Raw genomic sequence first — 23,256 nt, 5'->3', positions numbered from 1 at the left:
AAGATGAACCGGAGCAAAATGATGGTGGGGGTAGAAGAAGAAAGACGAACCAGAGCAAAATGATGATGAAGAAGAAGAAATTAAGGTTTTTATGAAAAGGTAAAGGTAAAGTATGATGGTTTTTTTTTTTAAAGGTAAAGGTAAAGTATAATGGAATAAAATTATTTTGTATATGATATATTATATAACATATAATGTATAAGTATATATTATATGGGTATCTGTATATGTGGTAAAAAAAATGGCATGTCAGTAACTTTGTTACTTAAGTGGCTGACTAGGTGGTGAGATGGCATTTAATGGATGTTGACAATGCAAGTGAGCTGATGTGGATTTGATCTGAGCTGTTGGATCGTCACTGGACAGACTCCAGTGAAAAGTGCACTGGAGCTGATTTTTGTCCCTCACCTAGACGCCTTCGGGGCCTGGCCTTGGTGTGTCACCAGATCAAGGATTGGGTCTGGTTCTGACACCAACTGTAACGGATAGACGCTTGTCCATTTACCCAAAAGCTCAAACTGTTAGGTAGTGTTGCATACCCACCCATTTATACCCAATAATTCGAAGTGGGACAAATGACCCTTGTTACAATAGGTACGTAGAACATTCAAATAGCTTAAATTTTTTGGTAAATGAACAAATGTCCACTCGTTATAATTGGCATCAGAGTCAAACCTAATCCTCGATCTGGTGTCCTTGAAATTCAAAGAACGAATGTGAGGATTAAAAACTCAATTCAATAATATTCACGATGGTATTACATCCAATTTATAGAGTAATACATAGCTAAAATAGGTAACTAAATATACAATACTTGGGAAACAAATTACCTACTAATCAGCCCTAAATCACGAAGTAAATAATTCAATCCTATAGCTGTAGGATCTGTATAATCCCGGATTATAATAGGTAAAATCTTAACACTCCCCCTCAAGTTGGTGTATAGATGTCACACATGCCCAACTTGTCTAAAAATTTTGAAAACACTTGATTTGAGATTGCTGTGGTGAGAATGTCTGCTAGTTGATTCTCAGATCGAATCTTAGGCAACTCCACCATTTTTCCATCCAACTTCTTCTTAATGAACAATCTGTCTATTTCGACATGCTTCGTACGATCATGTTGAACTGAATTATGGGTAATATCACATGTTGCTTTATTATCACAATATAGTCGAATCGGTTGCCCAGGTAGATAACCTAAATCCCGCAATAGAAGTCTTAACCACAAAGTTTCACAAAGTCCAAGCGCCATACCTCTGAATTCAGCTTTTGCACTCGAGCGAGCAACGACATTTTGTTTCTTGCTTCTCCATGTAACAAGATTACCTCCTACAAAAGTGAAGTAACCAGAAGTAAATCGCCTATCATCTATAGCTCCAGCCCAATCAGCATCAGTATATGCATCTATGTTTTGATAACCAGCATTTTTAGTGAACAAAATTCCTTTTCCAGGAGTAGATTTCAGATACCTCAAAATGTGTACACCTGCATTCATATGTTGCTCTCCAGGATCATGCATAAACTGGCTAACAATGCTTAATGCATAAGCCAGATTTGGTCTCGTGTGTGCTAAGTATATCAATCTCCCTACAAGTCTTTGGTATCTTCCTTTATCAGCAGGTACTTGATTGGACTCAACACAAAACTTCAGTCCTTCTTCCACTGGTGTCTCAGCTGGTTAACCTGCTGTCATGCCAATCTCTTGTAAAAGATCTAAGGCATATTTTCCTTGAGATATAAAGGTTCCTTTATTAGATTGAGATACTTCGATCCCAAGAAAATATCTCAAAGAACCTAGATCTTTCATTTCGAATTCTCTGGACAAGTACTTCTTGAGAGTCTTCATTTCTTCAGGATCATTCCCTGTAACCACCATGACATCTACATATACAATGAGTGCAGTGATCTTACCCTGTTGTTTCTTCATGAATAATGTGTGGTCTGAATTACTCTGACGGTAGCCAAAGGCTATCATCGACTTTGTGAAGCTTCCAAACCATGCTCTCGGAGATTGTTTCAACCCATATAATGATTTATTTAACCTGCAGACCTTCCGACTATACTTTTCGGGTATCATGCATCCTGGGGGGAGATCCATGTAGACTTTTTCAGATAATTCTCCATGCAGAAAGGCATTCTTCACATCGAATTGTTACAATGGCCAATCCAAGTTTGCAGCTACAGATAACAAGACCCGAACTGTGTTGATTTTGGCTACAGGTGCGAACGTCTCTGTGTAATCGATTCCATAGGTTTGGGTGTAACCTTTTGCCATCAATCTTGCTTTAAAGCATTCAACTGTGCCATCGGCTTTATACTTCACAGTGTAGATCCATCGACATCCTACTGGTTTCTTTCCTGGTGGAGGATCAATGAGTTCCCAAGTGTTATTTTTTTGTAAGGATTTCATCTCCTCTTCTATAGCTACTTTCCACCTTGGGTCAGCTAGGGCTTCCTGCACACTGTTAGGAATAGATACAGTAGATAATTGATTTACAAATGACAAATTTGATTCTGACAAATGATGGTTTGACACATAATGACTCTTGGGATACTTAACTTTACTAGACAGTTTGGGTTCATATGTGGGTTTAGGAATACCTCTAATGTGACGCTGTGACAATTGTTTTCTACGTGGCTCAGGCAGTAAATCAGGAACAGCCTCAGCAAGCGATTGGTTTGATATATCAGTTACGAGGGACTCAAACGCAGACGACGGTGGAGTTGGTGCCATTTCTAGGTATTCATCACCACTTTGATCCAAACTTATATCACTCGAATCCAATTCGCCCGATTCTTGATTGGCTGGTTCAACTTGTGAGTCATCACTATTAGAATCGCCTCCTCAAAAGTGTGATAATCATAATCGAGAGTCTAAACTTCTTTCTGGTACTCCCCCTGAAGTTCAGACGCAGAGGAAAAATACATTGAGTCTTCATGGAAGACAACATTCATGGTGAGAAACATTCGTCGAGTTGGAGGGTGATAACAACGATACCCTTTTTTTACGAAGAGCATATCCGAGAAAAACATATCGCAATGCTCGAGGAGTTAGCTTGTTGCACTGATACTTATGGAGGTGTACAAAGGCTACACAACCAAAGACATAATGAGGTAGATTTGGGACGGTTGGGGCAAAAATTGTGTCAGTGAAAGCTTGCAATGGTGTCTGGAAGTCAATAGAGCTGGATTGTACTCGATTTATTAGATATGAGGCAGAGGTAAGTGCTTCTCCCCAATACGATAACGGTATATGATCTTCTATCAATGAAGCACGAACAACCTCCAATAAGTGACGATTTTTTTGCTTTGCAACCCCGTTCTGCTGGGGTGTATTGGAACAAGTGGTTTGATGAATAGTTCCATGGGCTCTCAAATAGTGTTAAAGATCCAAATTCCACCAAAAGGCCTTCACCGATAAACAAATGGAGATGCAAACAAAAGATGGAGATCCAGCAAAAACTGGATGAGCGGCCGACGATCTGATGATGGAGGTAGCAGATGGAGATTATCCTCCTTGTGCGATGGCGACGATGGATCTAGTAGCCATGATTAAGACGGCGGCAGGTTCGGCTCGGCTGAGATGGATCCGACGACACTACGGACATCGGTTCGGCCGTCAAAGGCTGCAGATTCAGCGACAGCTATTCAGGTTTGGCGACGGCGATATAGATTCGCGGCGACGGCGATACAGATTCTTCGAGGTGCAGCGGTTTGGTTACAGCTGGCTGTGACTTGTGACGACAATTGGTCCGGCGACAGCTGAGACTTGTGACGGCAGTGGCTGCGGCTTTATCGTCGTCGTTTCAGATCCCGATCCGGTGAGGTCTTTTAGCGGTTTGGTAGCGGCTTGTGATGGGTTAATTAATGGTGACTGTGAATTGATGTGTATGGGTATGGTTATGTTGTATGGCAATGAGATGTCTGTTGATGTATTGGCTGTGTATAGGTCTGGTATTTCAAAGCTAAATTCAAAGAGATTAAAAAAAAAAATTCAAAGAGATAAAAAATAACGGTTCAATGACGGCTCTGATACCATCTTGAAATTCAAAGAAATAATATGAGGATTAAAAACTCAATTCAATAATATTCACGATGGTATTATATCCAATTTATAGAGTAATACCTAGTTAAAATAGGTAACTAAATATACAATACTTGGGAAACAAATTACCTACTAATTAGCCTTAAATCACGGAGTAAATAATTCAATCCTATAGCTGTAGGATCCGTATAATCCTGGATTATAATAGGTAAAATCTCAACAAGTGTCACACCAAACGCCCGACCTAGAGGCGTCCGGGTGAGCCCACTTAGGTAGGCAGGGTGGTCTAGCTGCAACAAGGGCATTGCGATTTGGGTGGAGGAGAATATTACAAGGGGTACTTGTCTTATATCGAATCCGAATGGAAAATAAGTATAAATAGGTTGGTATGCAACACTACCTAATATCTTAAGATTTTCGATACATGAGCAACCGCCCACTTGTTATAACTTTAACCTTTAAATTTTTTAAAGCTTAGGTATAATTTATAAATAATTGGGTATTACTTTAGTTCACTTAGGTACAATTTATTATTTTTATATAATAAAAATAATTATATAAAATATAAATAATTAAAAAGTTATAAATCATGATAGGCAACTTTTAAAATCAAATACATATAGTTACAATTTCTTAAAAATAAATAAATGTTTAAAAGTTGAAAAGTAATTCTACACATGTTCTACAAATATAAATTCAAAATTGTATGGAATCAAACCAAACAAAACAGATCATTCATGACTTGGATTAATTTCATAGATTCCGTGGTTTAGTTCTAATTGCTCGACTATGATTCACCGAACGTGCTTTGTTCTTGCTCGGACCACGTGTGACTTAGGCTATATTTGGTATGGTGGGTTTGAAGGGGGAGGATAAGATTAGTTATGAGGGAAAGGAGAGGGAAGGATAATTTTTTCGTTGTGTTTGGTTGGTTAATGAAGGAAAAGAAAGGGAAGGATAATAATTATGTTTGGGAAAAGAAAGGAAATGGAAGGATAATAATAAATTTATTATTATACCCTTATTATATTTTAAAAGATATATATATATATAGTATCATATACCTGCACAAGAAAAGAAAAAAAAGAAAAGAAAAAAAGGGCAAATCTTCAGCTCCCCAGTCTCGCCTCCATCTCTATTATATATATATATATATATATATTCTCCTATATTAGCAGTTGGGCCACAAGAAAAGGAAAGAAAAATTTATTTCTTGAACGAAGGTCAATCAAGAAAGAATTAGACGATCCAGATCCAGTTGTAGCGACCTTCGTTCTTGAAGGTTCCGATCTAGGGCAAATCATTTCAGTCTCCCCAATCTCGGCCTCCATCTCTATTATCGTTCTTAACTCTTTATTTCCCTCTCTCTCTCTACAAGATTCAGAAGTTCAAAACCCAAACCCATATATTTCAGTTTATTTTTCTGTCTGCAAGAATCCCAAACCTATATATTTCAGTTTATCTTTCTGTCTGCACGAATCAAAAATTCAAAACCCGTATCGGTATATCAGATTGTTCAGAAAATCAAAACCCATATCTTTCAAGTTTCCATCGCCGCAGTTCTAGTTTGGGTTCGCCATCGCCGCAGTTCCAGTTCGGGTTCGCTGTTCCTAGCCGTTGCCTGCCGTTTCTTCATTCTTTCTGCAACTGCTAATTTTTATGTATATTGTTTTGAGGGTAAAATTGGCATCACAAATATTGCATCAACCATTGCCTTCCCTTTCCTCCCATTTTTGGGAAGTTAAACAAATCACTGTAGAAGGTTATACATAACCCTCCAAACCCTTCCCTCTTTTTCCTTTTCCTTCCACCCATTTTAACACAGTTTTTTTAGATACCCTCCATCACCTTCCCTTTCCTTTCCTCCCATTTCCCCTCTACCAAACTGAGCCTAAAATTTATCACTTTTTCCCTTTTGCTCCTGCTCCTGTTTTGCGGCCTTCACCCAGATTTAACTGACCCGAACCGAATTGAACCAAACAGTATCCGATGGTGAAATTGGATCAAATTATACTTTCTGGATGGGTTCGGATCAGCGTGCACCGTGCTAACAAATTCACAGGCCATTGTCCAACCTTACCTCTGTTGAACAGCTCCGGCCATCAACTCCAGATCAAAAATCAGTGATGGAGATTGCATATACATAACACCTCCAAATCCTAAAACATGACCACCACTGCACACACAATCTCTCTATATTTACACACATATATATTTGTACAACTCTGTTTTCGTCGATACATACTAGTATACAAAAATAAAATGCTCAGATGAAGATGTTGAGACACTGTACAATTGACGCTCACACGAAGACTGTGCTCTTACTTTCTTCTCTCTCCTCTTCAACCTCTCCTTCCTCCACAACAAGAACAATCAGAGCATGTAGAACACTCTTTACGCATTCAAACCCCAGTACTGTCCTTGCTAAACCACCACAATTTCACTCTTCTTGTTTCTCTCTTCCCGAAACCCTAATTTTTTCCCCAACTTCTCATTCCTCGAATCTCAATTCTAGAAGCGCTTGCAGTTTCGTCTCCGATTTGAGCTTCGTCGTCGCTCAATGCATGTCACCGTCTTCGTCGCCGGATACGATGGAGTGGAACGACGTCGTTTCGTGCTCGGAGGTTGGGGATGGTAGCAATGGTGGAGGTGTGAGTGAGGAGGATGTGAAGATCTCTATTCCAGTTAGGGCTTATTTCTTCTCTACTAGGTTTGATTCTCATTGTATATCTGTGGAATTTATGCTACAGGTTGTGGATTACTTGAATGCATATTTAGTAACATGTTCAGGTGGTTCATAAAGTAGAAAAGACAGAACTTTTGAAGACATTTGTTTTATTTTATTCGTTTATTTATTTATTTTAAATTTTTTGAAGGACGAAATGCTAGAGAAAATGGGTTTTGTGCATTCTGAGTTTCCAGAAAACAGATGAAAATGCAAGGGGAATCTGATTATTTTCCATTGTTTTTATATTCACAAAACTGGATCTCACATAATCTGTTTTCTTTGTTATTTATTGTGCTCATACTTATAAGAAACTAGAAGATGTGTTATAAGACTTGCTACTATTGATGAAATGAAGTGGCATACTGAATTTTATGCTGATTTTGGTGTAGTGTGGATTTGAGAAGCTTAGTGGAACAAAACAAACCCAATTTCATTCCGCCTACATCCCGTATGACCAATTATGTTGTTCTAAGGTTCAGCGACAACAAGTTTGAGCCGAATGTAAGTTTTCCTTCTCGTTTCATTGATTTGAGGGACTCCATGTTTTGATTGCATTTTTTTTGTTAATCTGCACAATTATCAATGTATTGTATTAAAATATTATATCCTATAAACAATCCTCTCTAATCCTTTCCTCTTGTCTATTTAGATATTTGGGCTGTTGATCATAAGCATTACTAATCTGTTTGATAACTTAAAAAGGAAAATTGTTAAAAAATACCTAGCTTAAGCTCTGAAAAAGGGTTGGGGAAATGTGGGAGGGACTGGAGAAGGAAACTATTCAGTTTGAAACTAAGATTTACAAGTGTAGAAAAATTACAACGCTAAGGTTTAATGTATTGTTAAGTGTTATCTTGTTTTAGAAGTATTAAGGATATCATAGCTTCAATACTGCAACTTATGTGCACAAAACTTGACAGATCTGTTATTAGAAGCAAAAAACTTAGACATACAGGATTGGAACTGATGATGTGAACTTTGGCTTGAGGGGAGTCAAATTTTGATATCTGATATGCCATCTGTGAAGTGAAAAGTGGCTAAATATATGGTTGTATGCCACTCCTTCTTAATGCAAAAAAGTCATCGGTGGCTTTATAAGTTTGAGTAGTGCAAGTGAATTGTGGGATGCAGTTTTTTGCGTGTATTCTCATGAAACTAATGCAGCATTGTTACCATATTTCGTGGAGGCTAACCAATTTTATCAGGAAGAGGAGTCATACAGTGTAGAAGTCATTTCATTCAGTTTGCGCGTTTGGGTTTGATTCATTGGATTATCTTAAAGAGTGTAGGCCTTTTCATATTGCAGATATGATGGTTATTTGAGAAATGGTTGGGCATTTTCATGTTCTCTCTCTTTCATGGACGAAATCTGAACGTGTTCCTGATAAGGATCCTCCCTTTGGTCAACAATATGCCCACCTCTGTGGTGGGGAGAGTATGCATGACATTATGATGCAGTAAAAAAATAATGCACCTGCCCATTATTGGCCCACCTTAGTATCAGCTACTAATCAAAGTTGATGAGGTGCCGTATGGGTGTTAGACAGTTTTTAGTGCTGACAAGAAGTAATTGCAATAAGGAAAAACATGGAATCTGTTGAAGGAGACCTGTTAGGAACTGCACATTAGTCTTTCTCCTTTTCCCTAGTTTCAGCTCTAGTCATGTGAGTATCACTCATAACGGATTCTCAAGCATTACTATCAGCAATCATGATGCTTTACAAATTGTACACGTCAATTCATCATCCTCTTCAAGATGTGACCATTAATTTTGGGAGAGTACTATGAAAGAATGCAAGATTGTAACATTCAGTTGGATGGCCCTCTTTTTGCAACCTTCATATTTGATCAATCAGGTAGAATGGCTTAAGCTCTCTGTACATGCACCTGGTTCTTTCCCGCTTGGATCCTCAATTCTGGTGCATCAAACGTCAAAATTAGTATGTGCTTATTTGAAGGAAGCATGATAAATTCTGTTTCAATTGATAAGTTTAGTGTGTCATACAATAGCCTTATCTACTTTCTCAGGAAGCAGAGTGATTGTACTTATTCCCGGACAGTTCATTGTATGATTAACAATTTTACTAAGACTGATCATGGAAAGTGCAATCCTCCATCACTAATTTTAGGCACAGTAGTGACTTCATTAACTTTCCTTAATTCCATGACCTCTAGTTTTCTAGTCATAATTACTTCATCATAATGTGCTTTTATGCGACTTTTATCAAATCCAAATTCCAATTTTGTACATGATACATGCAATCCAGAAATTTCTAAATTTAATGAGCATGATTCATCAAACTGAATGTTTTTCTTAAATCTTTGTTATTATTATTGATATTATTATTTTTGTCTCAGGGTTCGGGTTCCAGTTTAAGTGGAAGTGACTGCTGTTACATGGTAGTTTTTCAGTATGGCTCAATTGTCTTGTTTAATGTTCATGATCATGACGTTGATGGATATATTAAAATCGTAGAAAAGCATGCTTCAGGATTGCTCCCTGAGATGAGAAAGGATGGTGAGCTTTAATGTATAGAATTCCTATAGATGAATTATAGAGTTTAAGTTTATAAAAATTGTTCAACAAAATCATTTGATCTTTCCTTTTTATGTGATATGCTATATGAGAAACACTTTTGCATCTGAGAGAAGTTCAAGGATTAGCTAAAAATGTCATGAGCGATAATATGAGAACAGAATAGGTTGAAAGTAATGTTTCTTATCAACCAAAAAAACAAAGATATCTTCATTGCATTTATTAACATGAAGGCTGAAGATTTTAATTTTTGCACTTTCATATGGCCAGGAATGATTTGATGTTAAAGGGTCAAGTAATCCAACTAAAGATGCACACATAGCCTCATTTTGTTGATTTCAGTGATTTCCAGGTTGTTTGAAGTGGCGCGCTATTGCTGGATTTAATTGATTATGTCAGATGTTAGAAGTTCTCCTAACAGGCACCTACGTTATTCCTTAGATGTCTCAAAGTTCCTCAATGAATGTTACTTGTAAATACTTTGGAGTTGTTGATCAGCGGTCCACTAGATTCCACAAATATAGCTCAAATTGTGACTGTGAGGTTTATGGAAGAGGAATGTTTTCCCATGGCCAGAAGAAAAAAGGAGGCTTAGTAAAGACCAGAACCTACTTGAAAAAAGGAGGCTTAGTAAAGACCAGAACCTACTTGAATTTATTAAATTAAAAAATCACTTTCTGGTTTTCAAGACCAAGTGTCAGATGTGCTCTATAATTGTGTTGGTCTGAGAAAAATACACACATCACTTGTGCTTGTACAATTTGTCTTTGGTCCTCCAAAAGTTTGTTTGAAGATTTTTAATGCTCCAACAGTTATCAATTGCCAATTGGCATCTTACCTTTGTGAGAGGATGTTGGCTTACAGGTTCTGCTCTAATTTGTTGGTTAGAGGGGTGGATGTGCTAGCGTGCTACAGCTGCACTCCTTATGGATCTTACCTAACACTATGTCTCCTCCCTTGTTTCATTTAGTTACAGTTAGTTACCTCCCTGTAGAAAATTTGGTGGCAACCAGGCATGTTGGATTATTTGACCCAATTTAAATAGCTGAAATTACCCTTTTAGCTATTATTTTTGGAAAACAAGTATGAGTTCTAAAAGTGTGTGTTTGCGTGCGATAGAGAGTGAGAGAAGGGAGGAAGGGAGGGAGGAAGGTAGCGATACAACTTGACCAATCGGCGTATTCATATTGCGTGTGGGTTTTTTCTTTAATAAAACTTTCTTCCCCCTTTTAGGAGAAATGGAGGTGGGGTCCCACCATTTGACCTGAGTTAATTGCTTTTTTACTCTTCATGAATACATTGCCATGCACTTAAATATGTCTGGCTTACTAGAATGGTCTTGTGCTCCAGTTAAAATCCATTTTTGACAGTTTAAAGGCCCACTTAAAATTGGGATAGAAGAACTGGATTAGAAGGGAAATGTAATATTAGAGGTTCTGAGTAGCTGGTACAGGCTAGTCTATCTGTGCATGTATCTCAAAACAGTTTCTAATATACTTCCTTTTTACATACAAAAGTCAGTAGGGGTGCAAACTCATGAATGCACAAAATATACACAAAATGAACTATACAATAACCATGCTCTGATGTGAGTATTTCTTTAATACTGTGGGGAGGTCCAGCATGCCTCTTCCTTAATCTCTTGTTGGTATTTTTCCGTTTCTGATTACATATATCTAGAGTAGCAAAGTTGATGGCATTTGTGGTATACAGTTTATTGAGACAGTACTCCTTCCTTGCCTCCCTCCCTTGTTACTTTTTCATCACATGCATAATAACATTAATGGTGAGGAACATTTGACAATGGACATTTTGACATTTTTTCTTTTTAAAAATTATATGTGAAATAGTGTAGGATTCTTTTAATTAAGTGTTTGGTTAGAATTACATTAAGCAAATCATTTAATTTTTTTGCTGTTATTATCATCTATTTTTCCACCCAAGTATTGTTAGATTTATGAGCACTTTGCAAGATGATTTGCTTTTTCTGTTTTGAAAATTTCAGTTAACTGAACTTTACTTTGTGTTTGAAAATATAGAGTATGAGGTGAGAGAGAAACCAACTCTAGTAACATGGATGCAAGGTGGATTAGATTACATAATGTTGCAGTACTTGAATATTGATGGAATCCGTACCATTGGCAGTGTTCTTGGTCAAAGTATTGCTCTTGATTACTATGTACGCCAGGTATACAACAAACCAGCTTAATATTTTTATATTGTGGAGTTCATGCTTGGTTAAATGTATTCAGAATACTTCCTTTTTTTTTTTTTAACCTTGCAGGTTGATGGAATAGTTGCAGAATTCACTGACATTAACCGTGGGATGGAAAAAACTGGAACCTTTACAATGGAAAGGAAAAAACTTTTTCAATTAGTGGGAAAGGCAAATTCTAATCTAGCTGATGTGATTCTTAAGCTTGGACTTTTTGAGAGGTAATTGTTCTATTGCTAGTACTGAAGGAAAATAATTGAAATTATGTTACTGTTTCAAAATTCAACAATGTGTCAATTACATTGGTACTTATATAGAATTTTAAACGAAAAACCAATAAACTAATTTTTTGAAGGCTTATAACAGAAAAGAAACATTAATTTGTAAATATTTTAGTTAACTTGGTTTATTTGTCGAATTTTTTAGGCAAAAACCCATATTTTGCACTCTTATAAGTGATGGGAAACGTGCAAGTTTTTAAAACTTTTCGAGGGATTTTAATTCATAGATCTTGATTCATTACATAGAGACAAGTTTTATGCAAAAATAAAACATAATATATCATTCAATTAACAGATTGAATACTTACATCAAAGGTCTGAGTAAACCTTTAAAACTTTCCTTTAAAGTAAATGTTCTCACTTATTGTAGATCTCTTAGCAAGATGCCTTCTCTTTGGATCTCCATCTTCTTGGTAATTGTTTTGCCTTTAGGAATCACTCATAAGCCTCCATGAATGACCTTGGAAAAATAGGCTTGTGGGAGCCTCCATTAGATGAGAATATAAACCCTAATTTTTTAGAGAGAGAAAATAAATTCCTTTTTCCTTCCTCCAAAAATCACACCCAAAATATACATAGACCATGTATATTTATAGGCAACATAAAAATAAAGAAAAGGAAACAACAAATCCTTCTCAATCTCTAATTCATATGTCTCAAATCTAATATGATTCCAGTATCAAATTGGGCTTTGAGTGAGAATCCATTGGGCCTATTAAAAGAAATTAATTGAATTCCAATTAAATAATAAATAACCTCTAAGTCAATATTACACTTTGACCCCTCTATTTTTAATTAGTTATCGGATAAATAAAACTATCAATCCGACTACTTAATTAATATATTTATTTTGGTACCATTGATTATTTCTGGCTCGACCACAATAAAACATTTGTTTGAAAAAAATAATAATTTAAATAAATAAATATATAATAAATCATTTTGTCTAAAAACACACGAAGGCCTTCGAATTTACTTTGTGATCAACCATAATCAATACAAAATAAATACAAGTAGTAATGATGCAAATATTGAAAATATAACCCTCAACTATTAATCACATAACTGCCCAAAGTGTCTGTCTAAGGATCCCGAAGAATCTGCCGAACAAATCAAAGTAATTATTAATTAATAAAAGAGTTTATAATTTTCTCATGCTTAAGAGTCAAATGCCATGACGATGATAGGGAACAATTGCATACGACGGCTCTCGCAATATATCTCAACTTAACGCGGATCCAGTTCAAATCTTAATTAATTATGAGTCCATCCATAATTACCGACTATGAACCATTTATGATTACTATTTATATATCATGCATTGATTGCCATCACATACATAAATATAAATATCTCTTGTAATCAAATGGATACTATCAATTCTATAATGAATCGAAATATAATACATTGAATTCACCAATTGTATAAAACATAAATATTTCAGAAACGTCAGGAACATATGTCACTTTAATCCAAACAGGAATTTGCTATGCCAGGGCATATAAATCCCAACAGCTCCCACTTGCCCTCATAGCCAATTCAAATTGCACATAACTCCAATGTTATCCAGATGATGATCAAAATTATTGATCAATGACACCTTTGATAATGGATCAATAAAGTTGTGTTCCAATGCAATGTTCTAGCTACAAGTACATTTTCTTGCCGGACAATATCATATAGAACATGATACTTCTTCTCAGTGTATCTTGTTCCTCTATAGAACCTTGGGTCATTGGTTTGGATTACTTCTGCACTATTGTCACAACATAGCTCAATAGGCAGGCTAGTATACTCCACAACCTCTAAATCAGTGAGATTAAACCAATAGGCTTCCTTTGCCGCCTTTAAGGCTGCAATATATTCCACCTGCAGGTTTGAGTCAGCAGTTGAAATCTGCTTAACAATCTACGAACTGATTTCCCTTCCATTAAGTGAACATACACAAAGTCACGAACCTCATAGTATTTACTTCTGATTGAAAATCAAAACTAGCATACTTGACTAGGACCATATCATCACATCCATAAATAAGTATGATATCATTGATTCTCCTTAGGTACTTAATAATATTTTTCACAACAGACCAGTTATCAAGTCCAAGATTGGACTGATATCATATGACTATCCCTACAATGTAGCGGATGTCATGTTTGGTATAGACCATGTTATATATGAGACTCCCATATGCCAAAGCATATAGTTCCAGTCTCATTTGCTTAATCTCCTCTGCTAGTCTTGGAAAACTACTTACTAGAGAGAGCAATCCATATTAATAAAGTAAAAACTCATTCTTTGAGTTATACATACCAAACCTGGTCAAAGCTTTATTAATGTAGGATTATTAAGATAAGCCTATTTTCCTTTTAACCCGATCTTGCAAAAGCTTGATCCTAGGAATATAGCTTACATCTTGAAAAATCCTTCATTTAAAAGTAATTGAACAACTACCTCTTTATTGATGACAAACCTTCCACATCATTCTATATGAGTAGGTTGTCATCAATATATATAGAATCAGAAAAATAATGACATTCCCTTGTACACCCATAATTTATTCACTAAGAAATCTTCTGGTATCTTTTTGTAGATTAACTTGCCTTCCATAGGAATCACCCTACTAAAAAGTTCTACAAGATCCCAGAATTTATTAGAATACATAGATTCCAACTCTGATTTCATAGTAACTCGCCAAAACGATCTGTATCCATATCGGTTCACGCTTCCGTGTAGCTTACTGGGTCCAACTCATGTTTAACAGGGATGTCCATAACGGTCTCACCTAAAAACATGATTCTGTCGGATTAGATAATTATCCTCCCACTACATCAATGTACCGATGAAGGAATCTGTGTACTAGACGATGCTGACGCATCAATAGGGAATTCATCTATAATTCTAAATCTCTATACTAAGTGTGTTCATATGTGGTACATCTGGTACTCATACCATATTCTCTAACACTATGCTACTAGGTATGTGATTCATAATATGATTCTCCTATAGATAAACAGTGAGTGTAAACAATCAACTTTTATCATTGAGATCATAAAATAATCCGTCCTAGTGACTTTTAGAGTAGCTATCAAATCTATCATGCGTATGATCTGTTTCCAACTTACTTGTCCATATCAAGCACACATGTGCAAGACTACCCCATATGCGCATGTGATTCAGACTAAAGATTTAGTCAAAAACACAGCTCAACGGTATCCTTGAGACAGACTAAGATGGAATGCAGTTCATAATGCGCATCGATGTCATTAACGCTAAACTCTTAAATGAAAGAGATAATGTGGCATAAGTGATCATAGATCTAACCATGTTAAGAGGAATTCTGTTATTCCTATTTGACACCTAAATGCATTTAGCGTCAATTGAGGAAAACTGGTACACAACACCCTCATTGACCATATAGTCTTTGCACTATCCCAAGAAATACTCATTTCCTCAATCAGATCGAAGTATCTTGATAAGTTTACCTAATCTGTGCTCCACATCAGTCTTGACCTTCTCAGAATATACCAAGAATTTAAGACTTGTGTTGCATCAGATAAACTTATCCAAAATGTGAGTAATCTTGCTTGGATGTTCATAAGACCACACGTGTCAGTGTGTACCGACTCCAATTGTCCTTTATGTCTATTTCATTTGGCTGATTAAGCCCTTAGAGTTATCTATCCTTCAAAACAGGATTCACAAGTTTGGTTTAGACTCCTCTGCCTCACTAGGTAATTAACCTTCTTTGACCAATCTTTGAATCTCATTTTGACTGATTACAACCCAAAAATAGACACTAAAAATACAATGAGTCAGGAATAACAATTTTTCTCTTAACATTCAATCTAGAAGATGCAACATTAGTTTCTACATCCTGCAAATCTTAAGAGTTTGTGATTATAGTATATTAACCATCTTTCAATACACCAGAAGTAATCGCATATCTATTCAATTTTATAAAACCAGTTTTACAAAATAACAACACAGTTTTTATAAACCACAAGTGAAACAAGAATAAGATAGCGTCTAACTTCTGTGCATAAAGATAGTTCTCTAATACTAATATCCTCATACTTTCTATTTTCAGATGTAATACTCCCACTGACTTAGCTACAACCTTGACATTAGGTCAAGTACAAATATATTCCATATCATCGAGGCTTCTGGATTCCTGAAATCCTTGCAATGAATTGCAAACATGTTTAGTGGCTTCAGAATCTATTCATCAGGAATTAATAGATACAACCACATAACATGGCTCAGTGATTAAATTTATATTTTCTTATGCCACGTCATTGCTTAGACAGTTTGTCCTTTAGTGTCTTAGTTAGCGACAAAAGAAACAGTTTTCTTTGCCCTCAACATACACTGCCTTATTCCCTTTAACCTTTTAGATACCCATGTTTTGTGTTAGCCTAGTCCTATTATCATCCTTCTTCTTTACTTTGCCCTTCACCTTGGGCCTAGAAGAAGATGGTATAGACTAGGTTAGATTGATAGGAATGCTTATACTATTTGATTATCCTTTCATTTGTTACCAATTCTATAAGAATATCAGCGAGTGTGAACTCAAACTGATTCCTTATTTAGTTCACTATAAAAGAGTCGAACGAGTTTGGTAATAAGGCAATAATCATGTCAACTTGAAACTTACCACCCAAGTCAGCCCTATTGATCTCCAGCTAATTTTTTTTAAATAATAAACTATCATTTTACAAAATTCGATCTCATACTGGAGTTCCTTAGGCTATCTTGATGCTATTCAAGTCTGACATAGTACTTTGGTATACTCTCTATCTAATCTCACCAAAACATCTTATTGAAATTTAACATGGTGCTTGAAGAAAATAAAATAATGTAAATGTTAGCTTTGGAGCGTATTCGAGGAAAACTCTAGAATATTGCACCAAGTCATCTCATTTGCCTTATTTCACTTATTCAAAGCATTAATGTTCTCTTGGGTATCTTAAAGTAAAAAAATTAGGTTTAGGAGTAGTAAATACATTTGTACCCTTACGTTGTGAATAAAATATCTAAGTTCCTTTCTCAGTCAATATTAATGAGGTCCAGTTACATTGAATATGTAAGCAAGTAGATAAACTGGATTAGACATAATTAATCTGAATATAAATGCATTTATACAATATGCAAGGTGAATTATTAATACTATCATGCATATTTAAAATTAAAGTGAGTTTGTTAACCACATAATATAATAAATCTCAATTGAATAAGAAATCATTATCATTATTGGTGATCAATCCCTTTTAATTGATACGGGTCCCTCAACTCTTTAGCATAATAAATCAATCAATCAATATGTCAATAACTTATCCTGTTGAAGGAGTTCATTATTACTATTGTTGAGATTCATTTACTATTAGGCGAGCACTTCCATTAAAACAATAATATGTGGATCCCTTAACCACTGCATGAAAAATCGGATAACCAATATGCCAATAACTTATTCGGTTGGCGAAGTTCATTAGTACTATTGGCGGGCATATCCCATCATTTCCATATCTCTTAAGACAATGCCTTGTCTATCATATGAAATGATTCCCGATTTATGTTTAGCCTTTCTAAAATCACCTAGTGTAGACCACTCCGTTGGGGAGCTAACACTATTGATTTTAGATTGAGTGTGTAACGTTATTAATGCTCTAACGAAAAATAAAACATTAAATATGTTGTCATTATAATCTAGACTCTTTAAATCATGCGTAGGGCCTTATTTTTAAAGATCTAATTACAATGAACATTTAATATTTTTTATTTTTATGAGACAACCATTCTTGTAATATTAAGACTCTTCAAATCATGCGTGGGGCCTTATTTTTGAAGATCTAATTACAATGGTGTTAATAACGAAGGCCATGGGGCAATGTATAAAAATCCCCGCTCCCACTCAATTTTTTTTTAATCATTCATAATTAGGGTTTTCATTTTATTCATTTACATGATATAATGCATGCAAAACGTCTTGATTTTAATCCAATTAAATTTAGAAAAAATAATTGGACTTTTAAATGATTCACTAATATTTAATTGGAGGCACACTTTAAAAATAATTTTCAAAAATAATTTTTCGTTTCCCAATAAGTGCCCTCAAATTAATTAGTAATCAGATCCACTTAATTTTCATAATTTAATTAATATAAATCAAGTCATTTAATTAAATATCATGGATCCAATGCATGAATAATAATTAATCAACAATTATCTATTACATGCATCACATACATCAATAAATGACAGATAAAGCAAATAAAAACGGCCAATGGAATCAGCTTTTAACGTTTAATTGCTCTAAGTATTGCGCAAGGGTCAATAAAAAACTTGTGAACACCTGCAGAGGCTTGTACGCGTTCGAATTGGTCAAAACAGCACCTGGAATAGCAAAACAGCGCTTGGAACGCGCCCGGAGGACCCCGCATGCACTGGAAAGCGCCTGAGGGATGAAGCAGCGTGTGGCACGGGGCCCCACGCGCTCGCACGCGCCTGGAAGGGGCTGCAGCGCGTGGCACGCGCGTGGACGCGCCTGCATGCGCGCGTGGATGTTGCAGCTTGGTCTGGTGCGTGCTAAACACGCGCCAGCAAGCTACTGGATATCGGCGCGTGCACGCGCCGGAAGGTTCTTTGGTCTGCGTCCCTTGGCGCGTGATGTTCACGCTCCCCTTCATTGGGTGTAGCTTGAACTTGTCATGTACCTGCGCTACATAGGATCCTTTCTCAGCTTCCATAAACTGATCCAATGGTTCATGATCCGGTTGCAATAAAAGCTAGTGTACCATGCTACACTGGATCAACAGACTTTATTCCGGCGCCATTCTTGCCGTCGGCAACACTCCGGTCGCCGGAAAATCGCCGAAAATTTTCAGAAAATTATTTAAAAATTCCAGAAAATATAAATTTAGCCCAAAAAATTCCAGAAAAATTTCGAAAAATTCCAAAAAAATTCCAGAAAATTTCTGAAGCCTAATTTAACCCTTTTGGACCTTCTTGAAGCTTCATAGCACCCTTTGATGAATATTACATGGCTTTAAATAAATTTACAACTTGAAATATAATGAAAAAAATTAAATTACATCATTGAACTTTCAAACGGCTAAATCAAAGCCTTAATTACATTCATCTAAAGATAAAATTACATTCCAATAACCTATAAGCTTCATCCATGACCCAAACATTCATCATCATTCATTCACAATTATACATACATCATGATCATATAATAATATAAACATATGCATATATAAATTTGGATCCATGAATGATGGTTTTCATAAAATCATGATCTCTAGTAATGAATCAAACCATGCTCTGATACCACTGATGGGAAACGTGCAAGTTTTTAAAATTTTTCGAGGGATTTTAATTCATAGATCTTGATTTATTACATAGAGACAAGTTTTATGCAAAAATAAAACATAATATATCATTCAATTAACAGATTGAATACTTACATCAAAGGTCTGAGTAAACCTTTAAAACTTTCCTCTAAAGTGAATGTTCTCACTTATTGTAGATCCCTTAGCAAGATGCCTTCTCTTTGGATCTCCATCTTCTTGGTAATTGTTTTGCCTTTAGGAATCACTCATAAGCCTCCATGAATGACCTTGGAAAAATAGGCTTGTGGGAGCCTCCATTAGATGAGAATATAAACCCTAATTTTCTAGAGAGAGAAAATAAATTCCTTTTTCCTTCTTCCAAAAATCACACCCAAAATATACATAGACCATGTATATTTATAGGCAACATAAAAATAAAGAAAAGGAAACAACAAATCCTTCTCAATCTCTAATTCATATGTCTCAAATCTAATATGATTCCAATATCAAATTGGGCTATGAGTGAGAATCCATTGGGCCTATTATTTTATTGGCTACAATGAATTAATAATCGGCCCGGTCCATGGACCCAATTCAATTAATTCATAAATTAATTTCTACTCCACTAAAAGAAATTAATTGAACTTCAATTAAATAATAAATAACCTCTAAGTCAATATTACACTTTGACCCCTCTATTTTTAATTAGTTATCGGATAAATAAAGCTATCAATCCGACTACTTAATTAATATATTTATTTTGATACCATTGATTATTTCTGGCTCGATCACAATAAAACATTTGTTTGACAAAAATAATAATTTAAATAAATAAATATAAAATAAATCATTTTGTCTAAAAACACACGAAGGCCTTCGAATTTACTTTGTGATCAACCATAATCAATACAAAATAAATACAAGTAGTAATGATGCAAATATTGAAAATATAACCCTCTACCTATTAATCACATAACTGCCCAAAGTGTCGGTCTAAGGATTCCGAAGAATCCGCCGAACAAATCAAAGTAATTATTAATTAATAAAAGAGTCTATAATTTTCTCATGCTTAAGAGTCAAATGCCATGACGATGATAGGGAGCAATTGCATACGACGGCTCTCGCAATATATCTCAACCTAACGCGGATCCAGTTTAAATCTTAATTAATTATGAGTCCATCCATAATTACCGACTATGAACCATTTATGATTACTATTTATATATCATACATTGATTGCCATCACATACATATATATAAATATCTCTTATAATCAAATGGACACTATCAATTCTATAATGAATCGAAATATAATACATTGAATTCACCAATTGTATAAAACATAAATATTTCAGAAACGTCAGGAGCATATGTCACTTTAATCCAAACAGGAATTTGCTATGCCAGGGCATATAAATCCCAATAATAAGAAATCAAAGATTTTAAAGAAAAAATTCTAATGAATGAGAAAAATAAGTTAAAGTAATTTATTTTTAATATAGTTATTCAAATTAGTGAAATATAAATATTCTGCTTTTACATACATCAAAGTTCTGAAGGGAATATGAAATATACTGTTTTAATATCATAATTAGATATAGATGACAAAAAAATTGACAAACTGTCGAATATAAGCAACTAACTTCTTGGAATATTTTGAAAATATTGATGGATTCCCCTCATGTAACACAGACGTAGATTAAGGGTATGGATAAGACACAACACTGGATATGCACCAAGATTAAAATTGGTAGAGCTTGGACACGGAGAGGATACAATAGCAATAAATATCTTTAATTTTTATGTATGCTATACAGAAAAATTGCATGACTCCTATTAATTTCCTAAATTTCTATATTAAAAATTGCATAATGTGGAAGTAGAAGTTCGACAAATGTCATTATATAATTTTATTTTGGATACTATTATTCTTCAGTATTTCAAAGTGTCTATTGCATGCTTGACTTGTGGTACCCTTGTGTACGATATCAAAAGTTTTCTTCTATATCTTTTCTTTTCTGAATAAACATGTTGGATGCTTTAGGGTGTGTTCATCCTATATTTGGGAGTGTTGGATGTTGTTGTGCTACGGAGGTCACTTTATAGAACTTTGGAATTTTATTATTGCTCAGCCTATGGATCACTTTGCTTCTTGGACTAAACTTGATCTAAAGCAGCAATTTCTGAAGGGTGATTAACATTCATCTCATTAAAGATAATGCTGAAATTTTCTGCTAAAAACATCCCATCTCACAAAGTGATAATTTTTGTTGCCACGGTAATGTTTGAGAAAAGCAGTATCCTTGTCCCTAGGAAAGCTCATCAGATTGAAGATACTATACCCATATCCTAGCAAACTACGTTATGGAATGCATGTGTGGATTTGATACAAATTCCATTCCAGATAGCTAAATTAAAGAATTCAAAATGCTTGTACTTGTATCAAATTTAAAGGGCAGCTGGTGACTTGGTTCTAGTTACGCATCATTATTCATATGCTGGTTAAAGGCAAAATGCTCTTCCAATTATAAATTTTCATCCTCTACCAGGCCTTGAACCCTTGCCATCAAGTTTGGAACATACCCAAGAAGACACAAGGCGGCTCGGTTCATAAATCTTAAAATACTTTGAGTAGAAAAACAGATGATAATGACAGCGAAAAATAAAATGATCAACTTAATTTAATGTTCTAACCACTTGCAATTATAATTACTTCATCACATTCCCATTGTGCAATTTATATAAGCTTACTATTACCATACTGATTTTACCATGTTTCTGTTTTAACTGCTGAACATAAAATGAATCATTTTATGAATTGATCCTACTTTTTGTAGTTCTTATGCATAACTTGACTCATTTTTTTTTTTTTATTTTATCCTTTTGCATACGTTTAGACAATATCAGTCTTTGCATTATATTTGTGGCGTATGCTCATAGAAAATCTGTTTGGCTTTATTCAGATCGGACATTGCCTGGAAGGATGCCAAATATGCTCAGATTTGGGAATATCTCAGAGATGAATTTGAATTAACTCAGAGATTTGCAAGTCTTGATTTTAAATTGAAGTTTGTGGAGGTACAGTAGTGTCTTTGCCGTGGATTTTTTATTTTATTTTATTTTTATTCAATATTTGAACCAGTTGCAGAATTGCCTTTTAGTCGACATGAATGTTGTGGTGGTGACATTTTGATAGGGTACAGTAGTGGCTTTGCCGTGGATTTTTTTTTTTTTTTAATTCAATATTTGAACCAGTTGCAGAATTGCCTTTTAGTCGACATGAATGTTGTGGTGGTGACATTTTGATTCTTTGTTGCAGCACAATATTCGGTTTCTTCAGGAGATCCTTCAGAACAGGAAATCAGATTTTCTGGAATGGCTTATTATCATATTGATAGGTGTGGAAATTCTCATTTCTGTTTATGATATTGCCCATAAATCTGCAATTACTTCTCTATGACCTAGCTTCCAGTGATGCTTGAAATTGTAAACTAAGTTTCAGTTTTGATTGATGGCAGAATTGCTGTATGTATACCCTCAAATACTGTATGTTGTAGATTGAAAAAGTACAATAGTTATCTCCTCTGAAATTTTTGGTAATTAATCTCCCTTGTGTAGTGTTCAACGACACACCCCCAATAACATGCTCGTTGCGGAGCTTGAATACTCAACCTCTCTTTTTTGGGTGGAGAGATCATACCATCCCGTGGTAACGAGAATACTCAACCTCTCTTTTTTGGGTGAAAAATAGTAAACTGTGGTGGATATAAAATTCCTGTTTCTATTATTTATTTATTTTTAAATGAAAAGAATACTATTTAGGCGTTAATATATTCCAATTGACCCTGCAAGTCCTACTTGGTCGGCCAACAAATCATTTTACCAATGAAAACAAAAGCATTGGTAGCATTTTTCTAAAAGGAAAATGCGTTACCAGCCCAACTTCAACTAAAGCAAGCTGCTTTAGGCCCAACACTTCAGTTGTTGAAGTGTTGGGCTTTTTTAACCAGAGGAGAAGGTAATGAAAATTATATAATAATGACAAAAATGTTGTATTATAATTAATGAGGTAAGAGAGTAATTTACATATTGTATTTTTTTTTCCCTTACAAGAAACT

The 23,256-nt window shown here is 35.1% G+C and overlaps 1 protein-coding gene across 2 annotated transcripts; it reads left to right on the top strand.

Annotated features, from left to right (window-relative positions):
• The first annotated feature begins 6,086 nt into the window (after window positions 1–6,086).
• On the top strand, window positions 6,087–22,802 carry LOC132311966 (protein RETARDED ROOT GROWTH-LIKE-like). Of its 2 annotated transcripts, none has more exons than XM_059810149.1 (7): window positions 6,087–6,757; window positions 7,165–7,276; window positions 9,134–9,293; window positions 11,351–11,499; window positions 11,596–11,747; window positions 22,102–22,216; window positions 22,458–22,802. In XM_059810149.1, the coding sequence occupies exons 1-7, from the start codon at window positions 6,318–6,320 to the stop codon at window positions 22,596–22,598; spliced, it is 1,269 nt and encodes a 422-aa protein (XP_059666132.1). In that variant the 5' UTR covers window positions 6,087–6,317; the 3' UTR covers window positions 22,599–22,802. The 2 variants fall into 2 exon arrangements, with proteins under 2 accessions (XP_059666132.1, XP_059666133.1); XM_059810150.1 differs by having other exon boundaries at window positions 6,606–6,731.
• The last annotated feature ends 454 nt before the right edge of the window (window positions 22,803–23,256 follow it).

Source organism: Cornus florida, unplaced genomic scaffold, assembly GCF_030987335.1.
Source record: "Cornus florida cultivar Cherokee Brave unplaced genomic scaffold, ASM3098733v1 CherokeeBrave_3.0.0_Hap2_Chr06, whole genome shotgun sequence".
Classification (NCBI taxonomy): domain Eukaryota; kingdom Viridiplantae; phylum Streptophyta; class Magnoliopsida; order Cornales; family Cornaceae; genus Cornus; species Cornus florida.
This window is presented reverse-complemented; position numbering and strand designations above follow the sequence as displayed.

Bases quoted from the DNA above. Each gene is read 5' to 3' on its own strand.
- LOC132311966 (XM_059810149.1), top strand. From the start codon at position 6,318: ATGAAGATGTTGAGACACTGTACAATTGACGCTCACACGAAGACTGTG. The intron at 7,277-9,133 runs GTAAGTTTTCCT...TTTTTGTCTCAG, and splicing joins ACAACAAGTTTGAGCCGAAT to GGTTCGGGTTCCAGTTTAAG. The intron at 11,748-22,101 runs GTAATTGTTCTA...GGCTTTATTCAG, and splicing joins AAGCTTGGACTTTTTGAGAG to ATCGGACATTGCCTGGAAGG.